Here is an 18,215-nt window from a genome sequence, read left to right as displayed (position 1 = left end):
AAGGTGGATATCTGCTGTTAGAATTTGCATTTAAAGCATTGTTAGAAATATGGTTATTTACAAGAAAAATGCAAAGATTAATACCACTGTCAGCTATACGTTAATATGAAGCTACAGCAAGGAGGTGGTTTTAGCATAGTATAAAGACTAAAAGACAGGAATACAGCTAACCTGACTCTCTGCAAAGGTAAAAAAAAAAACATAAAACCATAATTTGTGGTTTTTATACTTGAGTTTTTTTTTTTTTAAATTAGATATAATTTGCCTATAAGTGATCTTTATATGTCCTCGTAGGCCGATTTTGCCAGGCTAGCTGATCCCCTGCTTCCAGTCCTTAGACTAGAATAAGCTCTGACTTTCTATTTAACTTTAAAACTAGGCTATATCTCATATTCTCACACAACACATTTTTTTAAGCTGCAACATTATTTCTATGCATACTTTCTCCAATTTGTAAATCTGTGCTTCACAAGCAACCCACTGTCCTCTTCAGTAGCCTACAGAGACTGCATGGTGGATGTATTTGTACTTACAAAGCCATTATGGATATACTTTACCTAGGTCATTAGTATCAATAGCTTCTACAGTCTTATCTGTCTCTTTTGATGGCTGCTCTCCCAGGTAACAGGGTTTTGCTTGGAACTTAGTAAAACAGCCTTTACTTATTTTGCACTCTAGTCATGAAAGAATCTTTAGAACAATGTGTAGCTTACTGAACTTTCCTGTGAGAGCAGGTTCAAAGCCTTGATAAAAAAACTGTAACTGAAAAGAACAATTGCTTCTCACAGGCTGTATTTTGTAGTGTGTTTCAGCAGTCCTTTATGCCCATCTTCTTTTTACATGCTTTATTTTACAAAATGACCAGGCTTCCCTCAAAAAATGTCAGACGGCACATCTCACAGAAACATGATAGTTGCGATGCAGAGCCACTGTGATTAAATGAATAATACCACAGTGGGGACGATCAGAGGAGATAATGGATATTTGCAGTGTGCATGGTAAGCACACACACAGGACAATGGTGGCAGAGTGTCATCTATCTGTAGTTTAAGTATGAGCCTATTTCAAACTGAAGGCTAATAGGTTAGCTTGTCTGCTGTATCTGAGGTAAGTGGAGGCTTAGCACAACTCCTTTCTACAGGACTGCAGTTAGTAGCATGCAGAGAGGAGTCAGCTGAAGATCAAACTCCACTCCAAACCTCCTCCTATCGGGGCTGAGAGTGGAGCCACGAGGCCACTGATCTAGCAAGAGTGCTGGACAGAAAAAGCCCTGGAAATGAAGAGTCCCCGGTTTCTTTAGAAATAAGTAACTGTGTGTGCTTGTGTGAGTGTGTTTGGAGAAGGGGATCCTCCTTTACAGTGTCTACAAAATAAACCAGGGAGAAAATAGAGTTGCTACATCTGTCAAACTTTGTGTTCTGGCACAGCACGCATGCAGTTTACAATCAAAACGGGGGCAGATTTACCCCTCTAAATTCTTAATAATTGTTGAAGCAATTGGTCTTTGATTTGAGACAGAGGTAGACAAAATTAGGCTATGTTTCTAGCAGCTGAAATAACAACTTGAAAACTGAAAGTTTATAAGCAGTTGGTTATCCTCACATCCAACATTTATGAGCAACACTGTCATTCATTTGATGTTGTGTTTCTGGCAACGTGGTTAATTTAAGTCCAATATTAAGTCTCTTTTAGCTCTGTTTTTGGTCTCTACCAGCTCCTGAGGGACATATCTGACTCTTTAGCTGCTAAACGCTCCACTGTGTTCCCTAGCTAGTCGCTAACTGCGTCTGTCTGCTGTTTGGTGCTCAGCCGTGCTGTGATGGAGAGGAAGAAGCCACTGAGAGATAAAACCAAATATGTAAGAGACGCCTTGTCACTAGTGAGAAACCCCTGCTGGACTGCCTGGTCAACCTGTCATGTTTTGGATTTTAGAGCATGCTCACATGTCACAGCAATGTACGACATGACGGCTGCTCACAGTTCCTCTGCATGATGACTAAGCACGGCCCCACGCTACTCTACTTGCAGTAGAAATATGCTTCATCCATGTTTAATATATTTTTTTGCAGCATTTGGTATATAATATATTGTAAATATTACAACAGTTGTTGTGGCAGCTGGAAATTCAATTCTTGATTACAGAACAAGTAGCTGGGGTGTTATTAAAGTAAACCAGAAGCTTGTGTTGAATTCAGTTTGAAGACATTATCAAAGGGTAATAATTCATTTATTATGGCTTTTAGTACAGAGGAAAGGAGGGTAGAAAACCTTGTGTGAGAGAGGGAGGGCGCTTGAGGCGTTATTGTCTTTGATTTTAGTGACTTATTTGTGAAAGAAATACGTTTTGTTTGTTGTTATGTGTACATGCAGTTTGTCAGGGTTGAGAAGGTTGGGTACACTGTTTAGTGGGTCATGATTGTTTGCATGTGACACTTCTTTTCTCTAGAGATGAAGCTCTCTGTCCCACTCTTCCTCTTTACTGTCTGTCTCTGCTATTGCTCATTAGAGAGAGCTGCTGATCTTCTCATCACTGCTGCATTTTAATTAGCCCCTAAGACCTAGTTAATATGTCAGTGGATTAGATTTAATATTGCACCAATGGCTGGGCCAGGTGATGCATTGGCAATCTGGAATAGCATGAAACACTTAGTTGTGACACAAATTAAAGCACGTTGTTTCGTGTTATTACAGGTGTGTTTAATGTGGCAAAGATAGACGTAGACCAACCTACTGCACGGCTGTAGAAAATTATTTAATATTAGATTATATTTTACAATGGATTGATCTTGATCAGTAGTCAGCAGCCATCCTTGAACTTACAGAAATCTCAATGGACTTCACATAAAGACAAACAGGAGCTACATTTTATTAGTGCCATCATTATTATCAGTATGTGTATGTATAATAATTGTGACTGTAATTATTATAAATTTTAAAAAATATATATTTTCACTGACGTTCAATTTTGATTTCAACAAGCAAACAGCAGAGAGACTCATCCATTAAGGTCAGGATTGCAGTGGCAAGGGGGTAACCAGAGTGGCCCATATGTTGTTTTAGCCTTGCAGCCCTATTCAAAGTAACAAATGGCCTCAATTTTACAGCAGATGCAGGAGATTGTTTCATTTGAATCCTATTAGACCTCAGTGCCTCGTTTAACACCATTCATCAAGCACTTGTAATTCACCTCCTCTAGCAGTGGCTTACTATCTCCGGGTTCCCACTGTCTTGGCTCAGATCCTACATTTCTAATAGAATATATTTTGTTACTATAACCAACTTCTCATGTTAGTCAATCACCTGCGTAGTCCCCCATGGCTTTGCTTTAGGCCCAATCCCTTTTTTTGCGCACGCATGTTTTCTGCTTAAAAATACCTGCAATTAGTTTTGAGTTTGAAAGATCGCCTTAGGGGAAACTAAGGTCTGCATATCTAAAACCATATAATGAAGAGAATGATCCAAAATGACCCCATAACAGGTCCAACTAACGCTTGAGTCTTTATAGTCCTGAAGAAATGTCTTAATACCTGAAAACATCTACCTGGGTGTACAGGGCCTTTAGGCACTGCCTTGCATACAAAAAGTTTTGTATCAGATCATTTTACAATTCCATCACACAATTGTACATAAACTTTTTCTTTTTTTTTTTGCTGTAGTGCCTTTTGAATTCTTCAGCTCTCGATGGTCTGTACAAGTTTTATTCTACACAGAACTAGAGAAGGCCATTGATGCTTTTCTTCTCATCTCTCTCTAGCCCTGCCTCAGTCAAAAGTCACTCTCATGCCTCGAGCTATTTCTCAATGCATCAGCGAGAATTTGAACTGGTGCCAAAGAAAGAGAGACAGTGTATCTCCAGATTTAGCATCTTGCCATTGGTTGCAAGCGCACATCATCTTTAAACTTGGTATGATGCCCGGATATATGAAGACCTCTTGGGTCCCCATAAGTCAGAGATCAGGTCAAGACCTTCTGGCAGGACCTCACTGACAGACCCTCGGTCTAGACTTAACACTGAAGGTCCCTAAGCAATTCTTCAAGAACTCACCTGAAAAAATTAGATATGCAAAATTTTGCTTTGATGGAGCTGTTTTTAATCCTGACAGTTTTCAACTTTGTGCTGTTTTTATACTGTCTAATATCTTATTGTATTTTATAAATCTATTCATTCTTTTTTTTCTAGTGGCTTTAATCTTTTCATGATGCATTTTATTTGAATGTTGTTGTTTTGTACTTTCTTCTCCTAGCACTTTGTAGACTGTTTTTAGATAAGCATTATGTAACAGCAAGAACAATAATTGCAGCAGAATGCTACCTGTAGAAGAAGTGACATGGTAAAAATAATGCTATGTGATGGGTAGTGGTGTACAGTAAGAGTAAAAAAGAGACTTTTCACCTTTCGCACCCTATTGTAAAACATTACTTGTCAACTCAAGAATGCGCAGGTTCTGGATCATTAGGGTGCCATAGTTTCATAGGATTACCATTTTCCAACACAGCAGACATACAGTTTATACTGCATGTTATAGCCCAGAATAAGATGTATCAGCAGATGTATTTAGTAGTATGAGTAGTAAAAAAGAAACATGTGCCTACTGCACATTAACCGTTCAGTTGTATGATATAGAGAAAATAAAACAGCCCGTAGTAAAAATGTACTAGAATATTTTCATGTGCTGTGGTATTTCAAGTTGGAACAGAGCACTGCCGATCTCTCCAGTTTTCCCTTCTCCTCTCTGCATAATCCTGAGCCTCTTTTCCGCCTGACAGTTCAGCACCATGGACAGGTCCCTGGCATTAGGACGGCTGGGGTGACGTGGAAAATTCCCGGGTTCTGTCCTTGGTGCTGAATCCTGGACAGAGCTGGGATATTGTGCAACCAATCCTAACGCCAGGGTGCTGTCCAAGGTGCTCACGTCTTGATGCAGGCTCAATACTAATATATATGGCTGGAATTTCACAATAAAACAAGTCACATTTAGCCATTTTGGAAACTAATATTTTTCCCAGATTAAACAGAAGCAGGGCAAGCGAAACCTATTCTTTTAGACTCCCAGACTGTCTGACTGAATGTGGATCTAGTTCGTCAGCCACACAGACAAACCACACCAAATGACCAGACAGCAAGCATACTGCAAATTTCTGTAAATCCACTGTCATACGGTGGGCACTCTGTGTGCATGTGGTCTTCACGTCCTGTTCATAATTCCAGCGCACAAATAGTATTTTGTTACTGCAAAGTACATATAAAAGCCTATCTAAGAATAAGGAACAAAGAGTTTTCATTATTGGTAATTTGTCCTGAGGGGCTATTTTCTCTACAATTTGACCCCCCCCCCCACTATGCAGAGTACTGTGTAGAAGGCGGGTCAGAGCGTCAGTGTGGGAGAAATCCAGGGGCCCATCATCAGTTGGCGCTGAGTGAGCCGAGCTGAGAGATGCGCGTTCACTGAGCCGGGGAAAGGAGGATCGCTGCCTTTCCCTCCACTGCGCCTCACTTCATCACCAGCATCAGCATCTCACCGCCCCAGGCACACTATCATTTCCAAATCCTGCACTTTCTGGATGGAATTTTGCACTGGAATATAATAATTTGCAATATTTAGACATTTATCAGTCCGGAATCGTCTCTCAGCACGAAAAAAGGTAGGGGCAGATTAAAACTGGGCTACTCGTTATTGTTTTTCTTTTCTTTCTAAACCCGTTCCTCATACATTTGATGTGCCTGGAAGGTATTTTATGTTCGATTCATAAGTTTCTTCCGCAATAATTTCCCCTTTTTCTGTGACTGTGATGTGGAATTGGTGAGTTTGGGCAGAGGCTGTAGGGGGGATTTAAGCGCAATGGGATGGTTTGGATGATTAGTTTAAAAGCTCTCACCCGCAGTTTAACCACAGAAGAACGGGCGATTTGCGGGTGAAAAAACCACATCTCAGGAGACCCCGTTGACTTATCGGCGGTGAATTCGTGACAAATCTATCCGTGGTGAATGAGTGAGGAGCGTCGAGACGGAAAGTTTCAGCTCACTGAATCGCGTCTCTCGGCGGGGCACGGCTCAGAATATCCTACATTAAACGCTAACGCAGAAAACTGCCACAACTTCTTACGGTTTACACATCATTTCTAATAAATATAAACCCGATTCCCGACACATTTGGCGTCGTAATTTTTTCAAAAGCCGAGGGTGCTGATAAACCCTTGAGCAACAGTCAGACTGCCACCGTGCGAGGAGCAGAGGGAAAGCCGGAGCGCTGCTGGAAAACGGTGCCCGTTTGTTTTATTCATCGGCGCAGGGCTGTGGGTCGGATTTCTCCTCGGTTTTAAGCGCTTTACTTTATGTTGATTTCAAATATTCCCCTTCTGATGGAAACGATCCGTGTGATCTATAACTGCATGCGTTATTGCACTCATTTTGTGTCAGCATATCTGTGTGGGATTGACAAATCCAACAGGAGCTTTCAATAGAGACTATAATCATCATCACTATAATTTAAAATCCCTGTAGGAACTTATGTCTTTATGTCTTTACTGCACAGTTGAGGGCGACCGCTTTTAATTTCTCTCTAGGGATTGTTGGCCATTATAATATTTCATCTATACAGAACCAGTCTACATCATTTTGCTGTTACATTATAAGGTATTTCTCTCATTTGAAGCACTTTTGGGCAAATGTGGAATGTCTTTCTTTAGTAGCAGGCTAGCATCATATATTTTTGCACAGATGTTCATTGGATGACAGACATTCATTCTGTGACAGTAAAGGCCTGGCTGTGCCAAATGTTGCTGCTGTAGGCTAATTTCGTTTAATCAGTTAAAATCTCCTTGAAAGGGCGGACCATTAATGTCCAAGACCCCTCCAATTCATTTTATTTGTCCAGAGGAACCCTCTGATTTGGATGTGTGTGGGTAAATGCTTCAGAGATACAATAAGATGTGATTAATAAACATATCCATCTATTGTCTAGTGAATATAAATGCTCAAATGACCAATTAGTGCTCCCTAAAGGCCCCCTGGTGGTCCCTGGACCTCACTTTGCCTAACCAGTTAGACCTGCAGGTCCGGACACACTCCCGGTGTAGGATACCCTTGTCTGCTATGACTGATGTCGGATTAAATCGTTCCTCCAGGCTGCAGCTTGTGATAGACAGGGAGCACAGCGGGGGACAGAGGGGGTCTCCAGTGTGTGATAGGGGCTCGGTTATATTACAAAACATGTCAATAAATCTGCAGCACCGAAGCTGGATGCATCGATGCATCATTTATGGTCAGTGACGGTATCCCGTGCAGGTCATCTCATATCCTGCTCTCTTTAATAATTCAACGTGTATATATCCCGGAAAATATGTGCTTATTCGAGCATACCTATAACTCTGTCAAGAACAAGAGGTAGCTAACGTTACTGCTGGGATCGACAAGGTGGACATACCTTTTTAGATTTTGAAATGTGTGGCCTACTTTGTTTTTAATTGGCAGATAAAAGGTCTCTGTTTATGCTAGTGAAAACACATGTACTTCCTTAGGTAGCCAAAAATAGCTTCCTAATTAGCTTTTTTTTTGGCCCTCGAGAGTGGTGCTAGCAGGCGAGGGGTTAGCTGAAGGCCATCTTTCATTGCAACCCTGTGAAGGAAGGTGTCAGTAAAATGTGTGAACTTTGACTTTTCACCACATTAGCCTTGTTTAGCTTAGCCTACAGGGGAGCTAGCAGGTGCTCCATTTTTGGCACTAGGTTGCATATTGGAGGGTATGGGCATCTGGTAGGGCTTTCAGTTTATCAAGTGTCGTGTAATTCAATGTGAACCTGTGTTATAACCAATTTTGAAATGTTGTATTTAGGGTTCAGTGCGAGTGACGTTGTGGCATTGTAGCCAGGCGTTTCTTACACTGGGTGAAAAATAGCCCCCTTTAGTGCTTTAGTTAACTGAGAAAGAACACGTTAGCATTGTTAGCACTCCCTGTCACATCTATGGCTCACAGGGACACCTGATGCCTCAGTTAGGCAATACACACAATAAGTCATGTTAATTGAATAGAGGCTAGGGCCAATTTTCATAAGAGACTCGCAGCTCAGGTTTCATGGGCACATCGAGCTCTGCTGCAGGGACACACACAGCACAAAGCGCATCCCTACAGTTGGTGGGGTTGGATTGACACAGCTGTGTTCAGGGTTATTCTCACCACACAGAACCTTTTAACCTCTCTGCTGTCTCACCAAGTCACCTTTAAGACAAAGACAATAAACCAGCCAGGCAACCCAGTGTTGTCAGAGAGACACACATACACGCACACGCATGCACCCTCACTGCACAGGGACACACATGCATGCACACACAGTGCATTAGCATAGGTATCAGTTACTAGAATTCAATAGCTCGCCTGCTGCAGCAAGATTAACTATTCAGGGCAGGTGGTTAAAGGCCCTATTGTGTTGCATGGTTCTGTGCTACTGTCATGATTGGACAATGCGTTTGTCTGGTGGGCAGCCCACTGCCAAAACAATTGCAAGGGCAAAGGGCTGGAAGAGTACACACACATATAAGGTTTCGCCATGTGAATCATTTCTAGCTCTGCTGAGCAAATTTAAACAGAGCACAGGTGTAGCAAGCAGGGCCTAGTGAGCTATTTAATATTCCATACCAGTGTCATCCGGGGTTTCGCTGATAGAAATGATTTAAATGTGTATTCACTGGAATTCAAGAAATTTAAAAAATGTTAATAGTAGTGGGATTCAAATATGAAGTCGTACCATCCTAACATCTTTCTGAATAGCTGTTTATGATTGTAATCCCCCAAAGATATGCAAATGAGAGAGAAAGTGGCGGTGGATAATTAGTCATATTTATCAGGTTCCCAGCAGGCCCTTACAGATAGCTCGCTAACGTTTGAGGCTTAACACATGTTCTGGCTCACCTCAATGGATTTTCACTCATCACACAATCAGTAACAGCAGTCTGCTACATTGGTTTGTTATTTTTGTTATTTTCTCTCCCCGCAAAATTTCTGCATTGTGCCACCACTGTCTGGGGAATTTAACTCTCAAATTAAGGTTTTAAAAATTTGAACGATTATGTGAGTTGATCTTCAAATAAAATGGGTAATTGGGAGAAATGGAACCCTGCATAAAAGCGCTCGTAAACCTTTAATGGATGTTAATAGTGGTTATTTAGTGGTATTTAAAGGCCACATGGAGAGTCAAATCTGCATTGAGTGGTGCTCTCAATATCCTCTTACAGCTTGATCTAAAGTCATAGGCATGATTTTGTTTATCTGTACAGCATTTCTGTGTATTTTACTGAGCTTGTTGGAACAAATACTTGCAAAGCCTTCTTTGTTCTAATTCTTTTGAATAATATTTTTAATTTGACTTCATTACACTAATATATGCTAATAAAATGTAACAACACTACAAAATGCTGCCTAAAAGTTGAATCAACGCCTGTCAATAAGTGGAACATTTTAAGTTTCGCAAATGATCTGTCTTGCTGCAGAACTGATGCATTGAATAGCATTAGATTAGATATATGATAGTATATTTATTTTTTGCATCTTACAAGTTTATATATTCAGATTTACTGAAGCACATGACTTTTTTTTTAATTAGCAGGTGGCTTCTTTGTCATGCCAATTGAATGTTTGCTTACAGTGATCTGTTTTCCCCCCGCAGTTCTGTCAAAGGCGTGTCTGAAGCTGGAGATCAAACCATGGGGCACGGAACTGGACCGACGATGAAGGCTATGCGCTTCAATCCAGGAAGTCGCCTCAAAGAAAAATCGCAAGATGCAGCTCTGAATCACTGACAAAACTCACTGAGGATCACCTTCATCTTAGCACTTTCACCTGTCCACTTTGTTTGGAAATTGGATATTGTTCCATATATCTCTGAATAGACTTGGCTGAGAAGATTTGATTCCAACATTAGATCTGCCTGAAAAAAAAAAAAGGATATTGCATCCTCTGCTTGACTGTAAAATTATCTATGTGGAATATAACTATTCAGCAGATAAATCCTGGAACACAGCCATAATCAGATGTTATTATCACTTTGAGGATCTATCCCCAGTTCTAACCCTCTTCTTGTGCATCCTGTTATTCTCTACAATGAATCCCAACAGCCTACTTGGGCATGTCCTCTTGCTGCTAAGTACCGTGCTGGGCCTGAGCGCAGGCTTGGAGTTTACTGGCTCCGAAGGTCAGTGGGCTCGCTACCTGCGCTGGGACGCCAGCTCCAGAAGTGACCTGACATTTCAGTTCAAGACTTCAGAATCGGAAGGCCTGCTGCTCTACTTCGACGACGGCGGATTTTGCGATTTCCTGCTTGTCATGGTATCCGAAGGTAAGCTGCAGCTTCGCGTCAGCATCGACTGCGCCGAGACCACCATTATCTCTGACAAGATGGTCAACGACAGCCGCTGGCACTTTGCCGCCATCAACAGGCACGATTTGCGGACTGGCTTGGCCGTGGATGGCCAGACCAAGACGGAAGAGGTGCGACCCCAGCGACGGTTCATGAAGATCGTCAGTGACCTCTTCCTCGGAGGGCTCCCGGGGGACATCCGCACATCTGCCATCACCCTGCCCTCTGTCCGTGAGCTACCACCATTCAAGGGAATTATCACAGACCTCAGTTATGGGAGTAAGCTGCCCACGCTCATCAATAGTCAGAAAGTACGCTTGGAGATGATGGGCCTTTGCACAGAGAACCCCTGTGAGAATGGTGGGATCTGCTCGCTGGCAGATGGAGAAACCTACTGTGACTGCTCCAAAACTGGATATGTAGGTCGATACTGCACAGAAGGTAAGAGGTCTGGCTCCAGAGCTTTCTGTGTCAAGCACTGACTATTGATTAAAATCTTTGTAAAAAATTCAGAGGGATACCATACAAATTTACAACTGACCTAACAGCAGGTTCGTCTGCCTCCAGGTATGCAGTAAAGAAATGTTACGTATATAACCCCTCATATTTGCTTTTCTGCATCATATATTTATTGTTAAAATCATCTCATGGTGTGTGACTAAAAACTCAGAATCTGAATATTTCTTTGTGGGTTGTTGCTCTTAAAGCTTCTTTTATAAAGTCTTCATATTTCATGTGGGAGTTAAATTGGAGGTGATGTGCTCAGCATTTCCTCTGCCTTCACAGTTATTACTTTTGATGAGGAAGCGTTGGATACGGTATTAGCTGATATGACCAAAATTACAACACTCAGTTCTCTTTTCTCCATTAAATGTATTCAGCTCTTGCAAGGTGGTGAAGGGACCTGAAGGTACACACAATGTTTGGATGGGAAACAACTTCATCTATTTTCCCTCTGCTTCTGTGCCAAGGTCATCTCTTTTTCGGGAGTGTAATGAGATGCAGCGCTTTGACAATATTCTACCCTTTTCTATCTCCACAGCTTTAAAGATATAGGCATACTGAGTTTTTTCCCCCTGCTAGTACTTGTGTATACTATCAAATGGCCATGGCCCAGTGACAGTGATATAATCCAGGACCCACTCTCAAATGTTGCTGGTTCTGTCCTCCCTCTCCAGGAAGTACAGATTTTTAATGGCCCTGCTGCTTCTGGTTGAAGGCTGCTTAATGTTAAAAGCCTTTCAAAATATACCGCTGCTTGTACCCTTAAGATCAATGCCAGCTGATGCCAGAAATAACTACATTTTCTGTTTTTTAGTACTGCATCTTCCACCTCATACATTTGTTTTTTCAATATTTCATATTTAATCCAGATAATACACAATTTCACTATAATCTACTCTTTTCTTCATGTGTATGGACTGTAAAAGATAACTTTGTGTGAACAGACCCATGTCAAATTTCCTCCACTGATGACCCACTTCCTGTCTGTTTAAATCAGACTGACATGGTTCAGGGATGACTCCATTTTGCTAAAAATCAGGGGAATGCTCACTGAATGCTACAGCACGGTTATTTGCACAATACAGTAGTTTGTCACCATTATAGCGTGCATTTAGAATAAACATTTTCAGATTTCCGTGCATCAGTTTTGCTGTGTTTGGTTTCACAAGATGTCCTATCATTTGCTGCTCAAACAAAGCTGTTTGGAGCTTAAATCTCAAGCGCTAGTAGCCTGTGGCATTGCTCAGGACAGCACGCAATGTGCTGGTTGCAGAGCAGTCAAGCGGATGGACTGGACTTGCCCCCCTTTCGCTTCATCCCATTTGCTCATTGCCTCTGTCGATGGAGGAGGAGGAGGTGGCCCATTTGTCTCGAAGCCCCCCGGAGAACTGACAGTGGAACTATGACATCCTTGTGTTAAGACAACCAAGATTTTTAAGAGTGCACTTGCAACTCAGCCAGACAGCTGGGACAGGAACAGAGATGGTCATATCTCAGCCCCAGGGCAGAGCGAGTGTGACGAGTGAGTTCACCACAGGCCTGTTGTACCCAAATTTGTCCCAGGAGGTCAGCTGTTTGACAACAACCAACCCCTGCTTACTTTTCTCTGCCAGTCTTTCACAAACACGCACATCTATCTCCTCACCTTAACTTCATTTTTAAGCAATAAAAGAGCGAAGCAGGATGGGTAGTCACGTTAGCTCCCCAGCTGATCCGACTGCTGCTCTTTTCTGCCTTCCCATTAACTGATGTGGCTGATTGTTGATTATGCCACAGAGACAGGGAACCATAATTAGGTGGATAATGAGAACAGAGATGGCTAATTTGCCCAGAAAATGCTGCACAAACACCACCGTCAATTTAAACTGTCTATCGGCAAACTGGCGCAGGATTTTTTTTTTTATTGTTATGTCCACATGTCTACAAGTGTCTTAATACTTGTTGTTCAAGCAACCCTCAAGCACCTAATGTTTTCAGACGCCTAAACCTTCGCAATTTGGTTGCAGTTAAATGTGAACAATTGCTTAGCACACCTGTCTTTGTCAGCGTACTGTTGATTACGCTCTACATTAACGAGCAATGAAAGCAATCTGTCAAACCTGTGAATATTTATATGTTACATTATCAGGCTGCATGGCCCGAGACTCGCATGCACGCCCTCAGACACATTCGCATCTCAGACGTGCGCACAAACACACACACGGGCGGGGAGCGACAAGGCCCCGGAGCTGCTCGTTAAAACGGGCAGATGGCTGACTGGCTGAGTGGACATGGGCCTTGGAAGCATTTTGCCAGCCGTATTCCTAATGGTAGCCTGCTAGCCCACTGGCCTAGAAGGGAAATACGAGGAGTGGGCAGAATTAAAATGTGAGATGAAAAATGAGAACATGAGATGTGGAGGTAGAGTAAAGCCTGCTTTTTTTGCCACTTGTGCTAAAAAAAAAACATCCATGTTCATACAGTTTGCCCATTTTACAGTGTGCCATCTCTTGCATTGTGGGATAGCTGTGTTAGCCTCCTGCTGAAGCATCATTATTTCACAGCAGTGATAATCACAAGACTGTCCTGTCTCTCTGTGAGCTCCTGCAGCTCTTCCCCAAACTGTCCAGCTCGACTAGCAGCTTAGCACCATAAACAGTTGGCCATAAAACACATGTTCAGTTTCTCCTCCCGTGTGGATCAGGATGTATCAGTGTGACTAACTGTGTCAGGGCAATGAGCTGAAATTAGACACCACTCACCACTCGCTCCCTACACGTCGACTTTGGCAGGCAAATCCGCCACCGTAGCTTCGGCCCTTTTTTACGTGTGAGCCGTTGATAACTCTCAAACCACCTCTTTCTGCGGAGTCATCTTTAATATCAACTAGATTCTTCTCCTGTTATTAGCTGTGCAAATATCAGTATCTTTTATGGTAATGATCTAGATATTGTCCCTCATTCAGTTCAATTAAATTAATGGAGGTGACATTATGAAGTCTTTTTGAATACCTTAGGGTTTTCCAGTTACAATGAGATATGCATAAGGTCAAGGTTATTAAGAGCTACACTGGATTGTTTAATGAATATGTAAAACGATCTCCCATTTCCTCTGTCGCAATCCCACATCCTGCATTTGTAATGAACAGTTTAAGGCCCCCTTCTGCCTGAAAAAATATTCACTGGTTTGATGGAAGGCTTGTAATTGAAGGCTAGGGCAAGCAAACTGTTAAGCAAGTGCTAAAATGGTGCCTTCAGGCTTAGCTTTGGGGATTAATAAACAGACATGGAAAAAATGACAGTTACAATAATCTTACTATAAAAAGTAGGTCAGGGGGAAAAAAAGGGAAAAAATGGTGCAGGGACTCGCCTGATTCCAGTGCAGAGGGCATTTGTGTCTAGTGCCCAAGCTGAAAATTATGTTTGGATTTGAGTGGTGAAGCTGCTGGTAAAATAGAGCAGAGGATTACGCTTGGACCACATGTCCTCCACCGCACATTGGCTTGTTCTGGCTGCTGTCGCATCAAGAGAAAGGGTTTTATCTACATGGGAAACTGAGCGTTTAACACACGCTGTATATGCACACTTATGGAGCGCAAGCATTTGCACAGTCAGAAAAAAACAAAACGCGCGCCTGCTCATTCAGGCGCTTACGTTCAGGGGATTTTAAGTCCCCCCCCAGTTCTAGAAAACCAGAGCTGTGCTGCTGTCCATCAGCTGGCCACTATCTCCCTCCCCCCACTTCAATGCTTCGTCCTTCCCTTCCCTCTCCCAATGTCATCCTTTCTCGTGTGGGAGAAGTAGCAGCCATTTTGGACTCCCTAAAGGAGAAGAATCTCACCTCGCCTTTACCAGCTCCCTCTAGTATTTGTCGCTCTGCACCTCCTTTCAAATGATATTTATGTCCTCTGCTGAGTTTGTTAAATTTAACATTTTACACTTACATCCAGTGGTGGGAAACAGGCCAGACAACCTGAGCAGAGACCAAGGCACAGCACGGAGACAAATTATGAGCAGATATTGCGTATGAGAGCCGACACCTAAAATGTGTAATGTAGTCTGTCTTAATTAACATTTTTTCAATCTTCTCTTGCCAGTCCTTGATGCTCTCGAGGGGCTCTGATTACAGAAATCTCTCAAGATTAATTTTAAGCTGCAAGCGTCAGGTTTGAGACTAAAGGGACAGGATGGAGATACAGATACAAACTGAGACTGAATTCCCTGACTGATCTCTCATGTGCCCCAAATCAGACTGGCATGTTTGATACCCAGAAGGTGTCATCCACGGGTGAGATCCTGGTGAGGATGTTACGCTTAATGTGTGGTGTATTTTTCCTTTTTTTTGACACGCCACACTGCGAAAGTACAGGAATCCTACAGTGAGCGTTCCCCTGAAAAACCACAACAGGCGTGTTAAATTTGGGTCAGCGGTTCAGAAGAAGTTGGGTGGGTGGGTTACAGGGGCAGAAATGAAGGTGGAGGAGAAAGATATGGGTCTGAGAATTAGCGTCCCAAGATCCACAAACCTCACAACACCATAAATCCTCATGGATTTATGTCACTTTTCAATGTGTGTGTGAGGCACTCTGTGTGATACAAGATGCGGAATATTATGTTACTGTAACGATATTCGAAATGTGAAAGAGTTGTTTGTCAATCTGATTCCCAGAGAAGATGGGACAGATGAAATATTATGTGTTTCTCTCCACAGGGATTTAAACTGACGTAGTTGTTTTGATTAGGCATGTCAAGGGGCAGCTCTATGCTCCTTACATGGAGACACAATGCTTAGAAGTGTGCTATGTTTTGCATGTTAGATCCACATGCAAAAGCAGCTGTAGTGTGTTGCTAATGCTGGACTTCTCTTTGCTTTCTCTCTCTTTTCCTCTGACCACTCCACAGCAGTCCAGAGAAAACCAGGTGAGTCGCAAGGACCCGTGATAGTTGCAGTTAAATTGTAGAAACAGTTCTATAGTTGAGAAAAGGTTTTGTAATCTATAAAAAATGTTTATGCATTCAGCTTTAAAAAGCAAGCAGAAATGTATGATTAATCATTTATAATTGCCATTTATTCAGTAAACAACCTGCACAGCTACTTTATATTCACATACTGTGTTGCTCTCTTTATTAGTCATTTGTCTGTTTCAATAGAAAGCTTTCAAATGCACTTGGGAAAGCTTTGCTTTTAGTGTGAATGCCATGGTTTGCCATCATGCAAAGCATGCATAATGACAATACAACTGAAGTATTGGTGTGCTGTTGTTCTGAAATTTTCTCTCTGTCCCACTCTGTTGGATTTTCTCTTCAAGGCCTCGCACACCTGAAGGCAGAGCAAGGTACTTTTTTTTATTTCTAAAGCTCTATTGTTTTGTTCACTGGCCTGGCCTGGCTTGGTTTTGGGGCGTAATTTTACGCTGTGTGCCTTCACTACCTGTCCGTGTGCATTTGTGTGTTGCAATGCTCCCATTGTTGCTGCAGAGAAGTGGGAGGGTTTGTGTGTGTGTGTGTGTGTGTTGGTGGGGAGGGATGCATGGCGGCATAGCATGTTCCTCATCTCACCTTCGCTCCCTCGCTCTCTCTCTTTATGCTTCTGTGTCTCCTCACCCTCGTTTCACCCAGGTTCCTGTGTATTACATAATTGTGTACTGTTCTCAGTTCCACAGCTAACATGCAGTGACACACTCCACTGTTCCTGCTCGACCTCTGGAGCGACAGGGGGGAATTGGGGAGGGTGAAAACCAGGGAAGCAGGAGGGTGGATAAGAAAATCATTGGAATTAGGGGAGACAGCTTAGAGGAAGCAGAAGAGGGGTATGGGAAATATAGAGGAAAATAAGGAACAAAAAGTGTTATGATTAGGTAAGGTGCATGTAGGAGAAACAACCTAGGACCCGGAAGTATTTGAGTGGCAACCATAATAAGAGTTGTTCAAATTCTCTAAATGCGAAGGAAAAGAGCTTCATTGCTTCCTTTATTATCTCCTTGAGCATCATTTAGATAAGAAAGGAGATAATGCCATCCCACAATTCCATTGCCAGCTGCAGCAACACTTAAAAAGCCGGCCGTTCACAAATGATCAAAACGACCAACAATGGACGCTGATGAAGTTACCGCCTCGTTTTTATCTTATGCCCTAACTCGTTAATATGCTTCTATGTTTTGAACTTTGAACAATATATTAAACCCAGGCTGACTGAATGCTACTGTTGTAAAATCTACTTGTTGTGATGTTGTGGTCCTGTGTGATGGACTTTATAACATGTTTAAACATTATTGTATTACAATGATCAAAGTGAAGTTTATACGTCGTAGCGTAGCATTGGCATTAGTTATTCCTCATATCGGGCTTTGTTGTATTGCCAGCCTTTAGGAATATCATTTAAATATTTTAAGAGTTCTTCAGTCTCAGATGCTGAAACTTAAGAATGATCAGAGTCCGAATGAGTTTTATTAGTAAAGTAGGTGCCTCTGATATTGGTGCATAACAATAATCATATAACAAGGAAAGCAAGTACTGCAGGTCAAGAAGCATAAATAGAAAACTAGAAAATTAACAATAATGTATAAAGAAATATCATAAAGACAATAAAAGAGCATATGTGCAATATGGCTGTTATTTTAAATTGAATATATGCAGTTTGTGCAGGAATGTGTAAAAAGATTACAGTATTAAGTTTAAATAATAGCTGCAATGTGCAGTAGAAGATTATATGTACAGTGGTAGATTTGTAGGCCTATTGAACACATTATGACCATTATGACTGGTAGCCTATATTCCTTTTTCAAATTTCAACCTTGGCAATGAAGTCATATTTTTCACTGGCTTGTCCGCGTATATAGCCTACGGAAACAACTTGCTAAGAGTGCAGGTGCGAAGTATGCTTTTTGTAGTCCATCAAAATCTGCCATTGTATGTTATTTTCTCAGTACCGCGGTTGTCTTTTCCTAAGTCCTTATGAATTTTCTTTCACATCTTTCCTTGACCTCCTCATGTAATCCCCCAAGGTCAAGGAAAAGTGTTTAGGAAAAGACATGGGGCTTACTTTTTTTGACAATTTGACTGGATCCCTGGTATCCCTCGCAATTATGTTCATAATGAAAAAATCTGCAGTACACAATTTACATCCAGTACCAACCTAGGAAGTAATGTGGGTTGGTGACTTTAATACAGCAAACTGTTGGCATCTTTTCTAAACCTAACATTTCTCTAATTGTGTTTTAGTTGTTTTACTTAATTAATTTGAGTTCATATGCCAAAAAACGTATTTCCCTAACCCAAACCATAATGTAGTCACCATCTGCAGATATAGAAAGACATCATTTAAAGTTCATGCTTGACCTACCACATGATCTTCTTCAGCACATGGAGTTTGCTCAGTTGCCAT

The 18,215-nt window shown here is 41.8% G+C and overlaps 1 protein-coding gene across 1 annotated transcript in view; it reads left to right on the top strand.

Annotated features, from left to right (window-relative positions):
* Nucleotides 1-10,093: 10,093 nt before the first annotated feature.
* LOC118341124 (neurexin-3b) overlaps nucleotides 10,094-18,215 on the top strand; it is a 258,555-nt gene continuing 250,433 nt past the window's right edge. Inside the window, exons 1-3 of the mRNA XM_035679318.1 lie at nucleotides 10,094-10,790; nucleotides 15,734-15,751; nucleotides 16,141-16,167. Of these exons, the coding sequence (XP_035535211.1) occupies nucleotides 10,094-10,790; nucleotides 15,734-15,751; nucleotides 16,141-16,167 (742 nt within the window). The remainder of the gene's footprint in view (nucleotides 10,791-15,733; nucleotides 15,752-16,140; nucleotides 16,168-18,215) is intronic.

This window comes from Morone saxatilis, unplaced genomic scaffold, assembly GCF_004916995.1.
Source record: "Morone saxatilis isolate NCDOM2014 unplaced genomic scaffold, NCSU_SB_2.0 Contig7, whole genome shotgun sequence".
NCBI classification, from domain to species: Eukaryota; Metazoa; Chordata; class Actinopteri; family Moronidae; genus Morone; species Morone saxatilis.
Note: the sequence above shows the minus strand (reverse complement) of the source record. Positions and strands in the feature narration are given on the sequence as shown.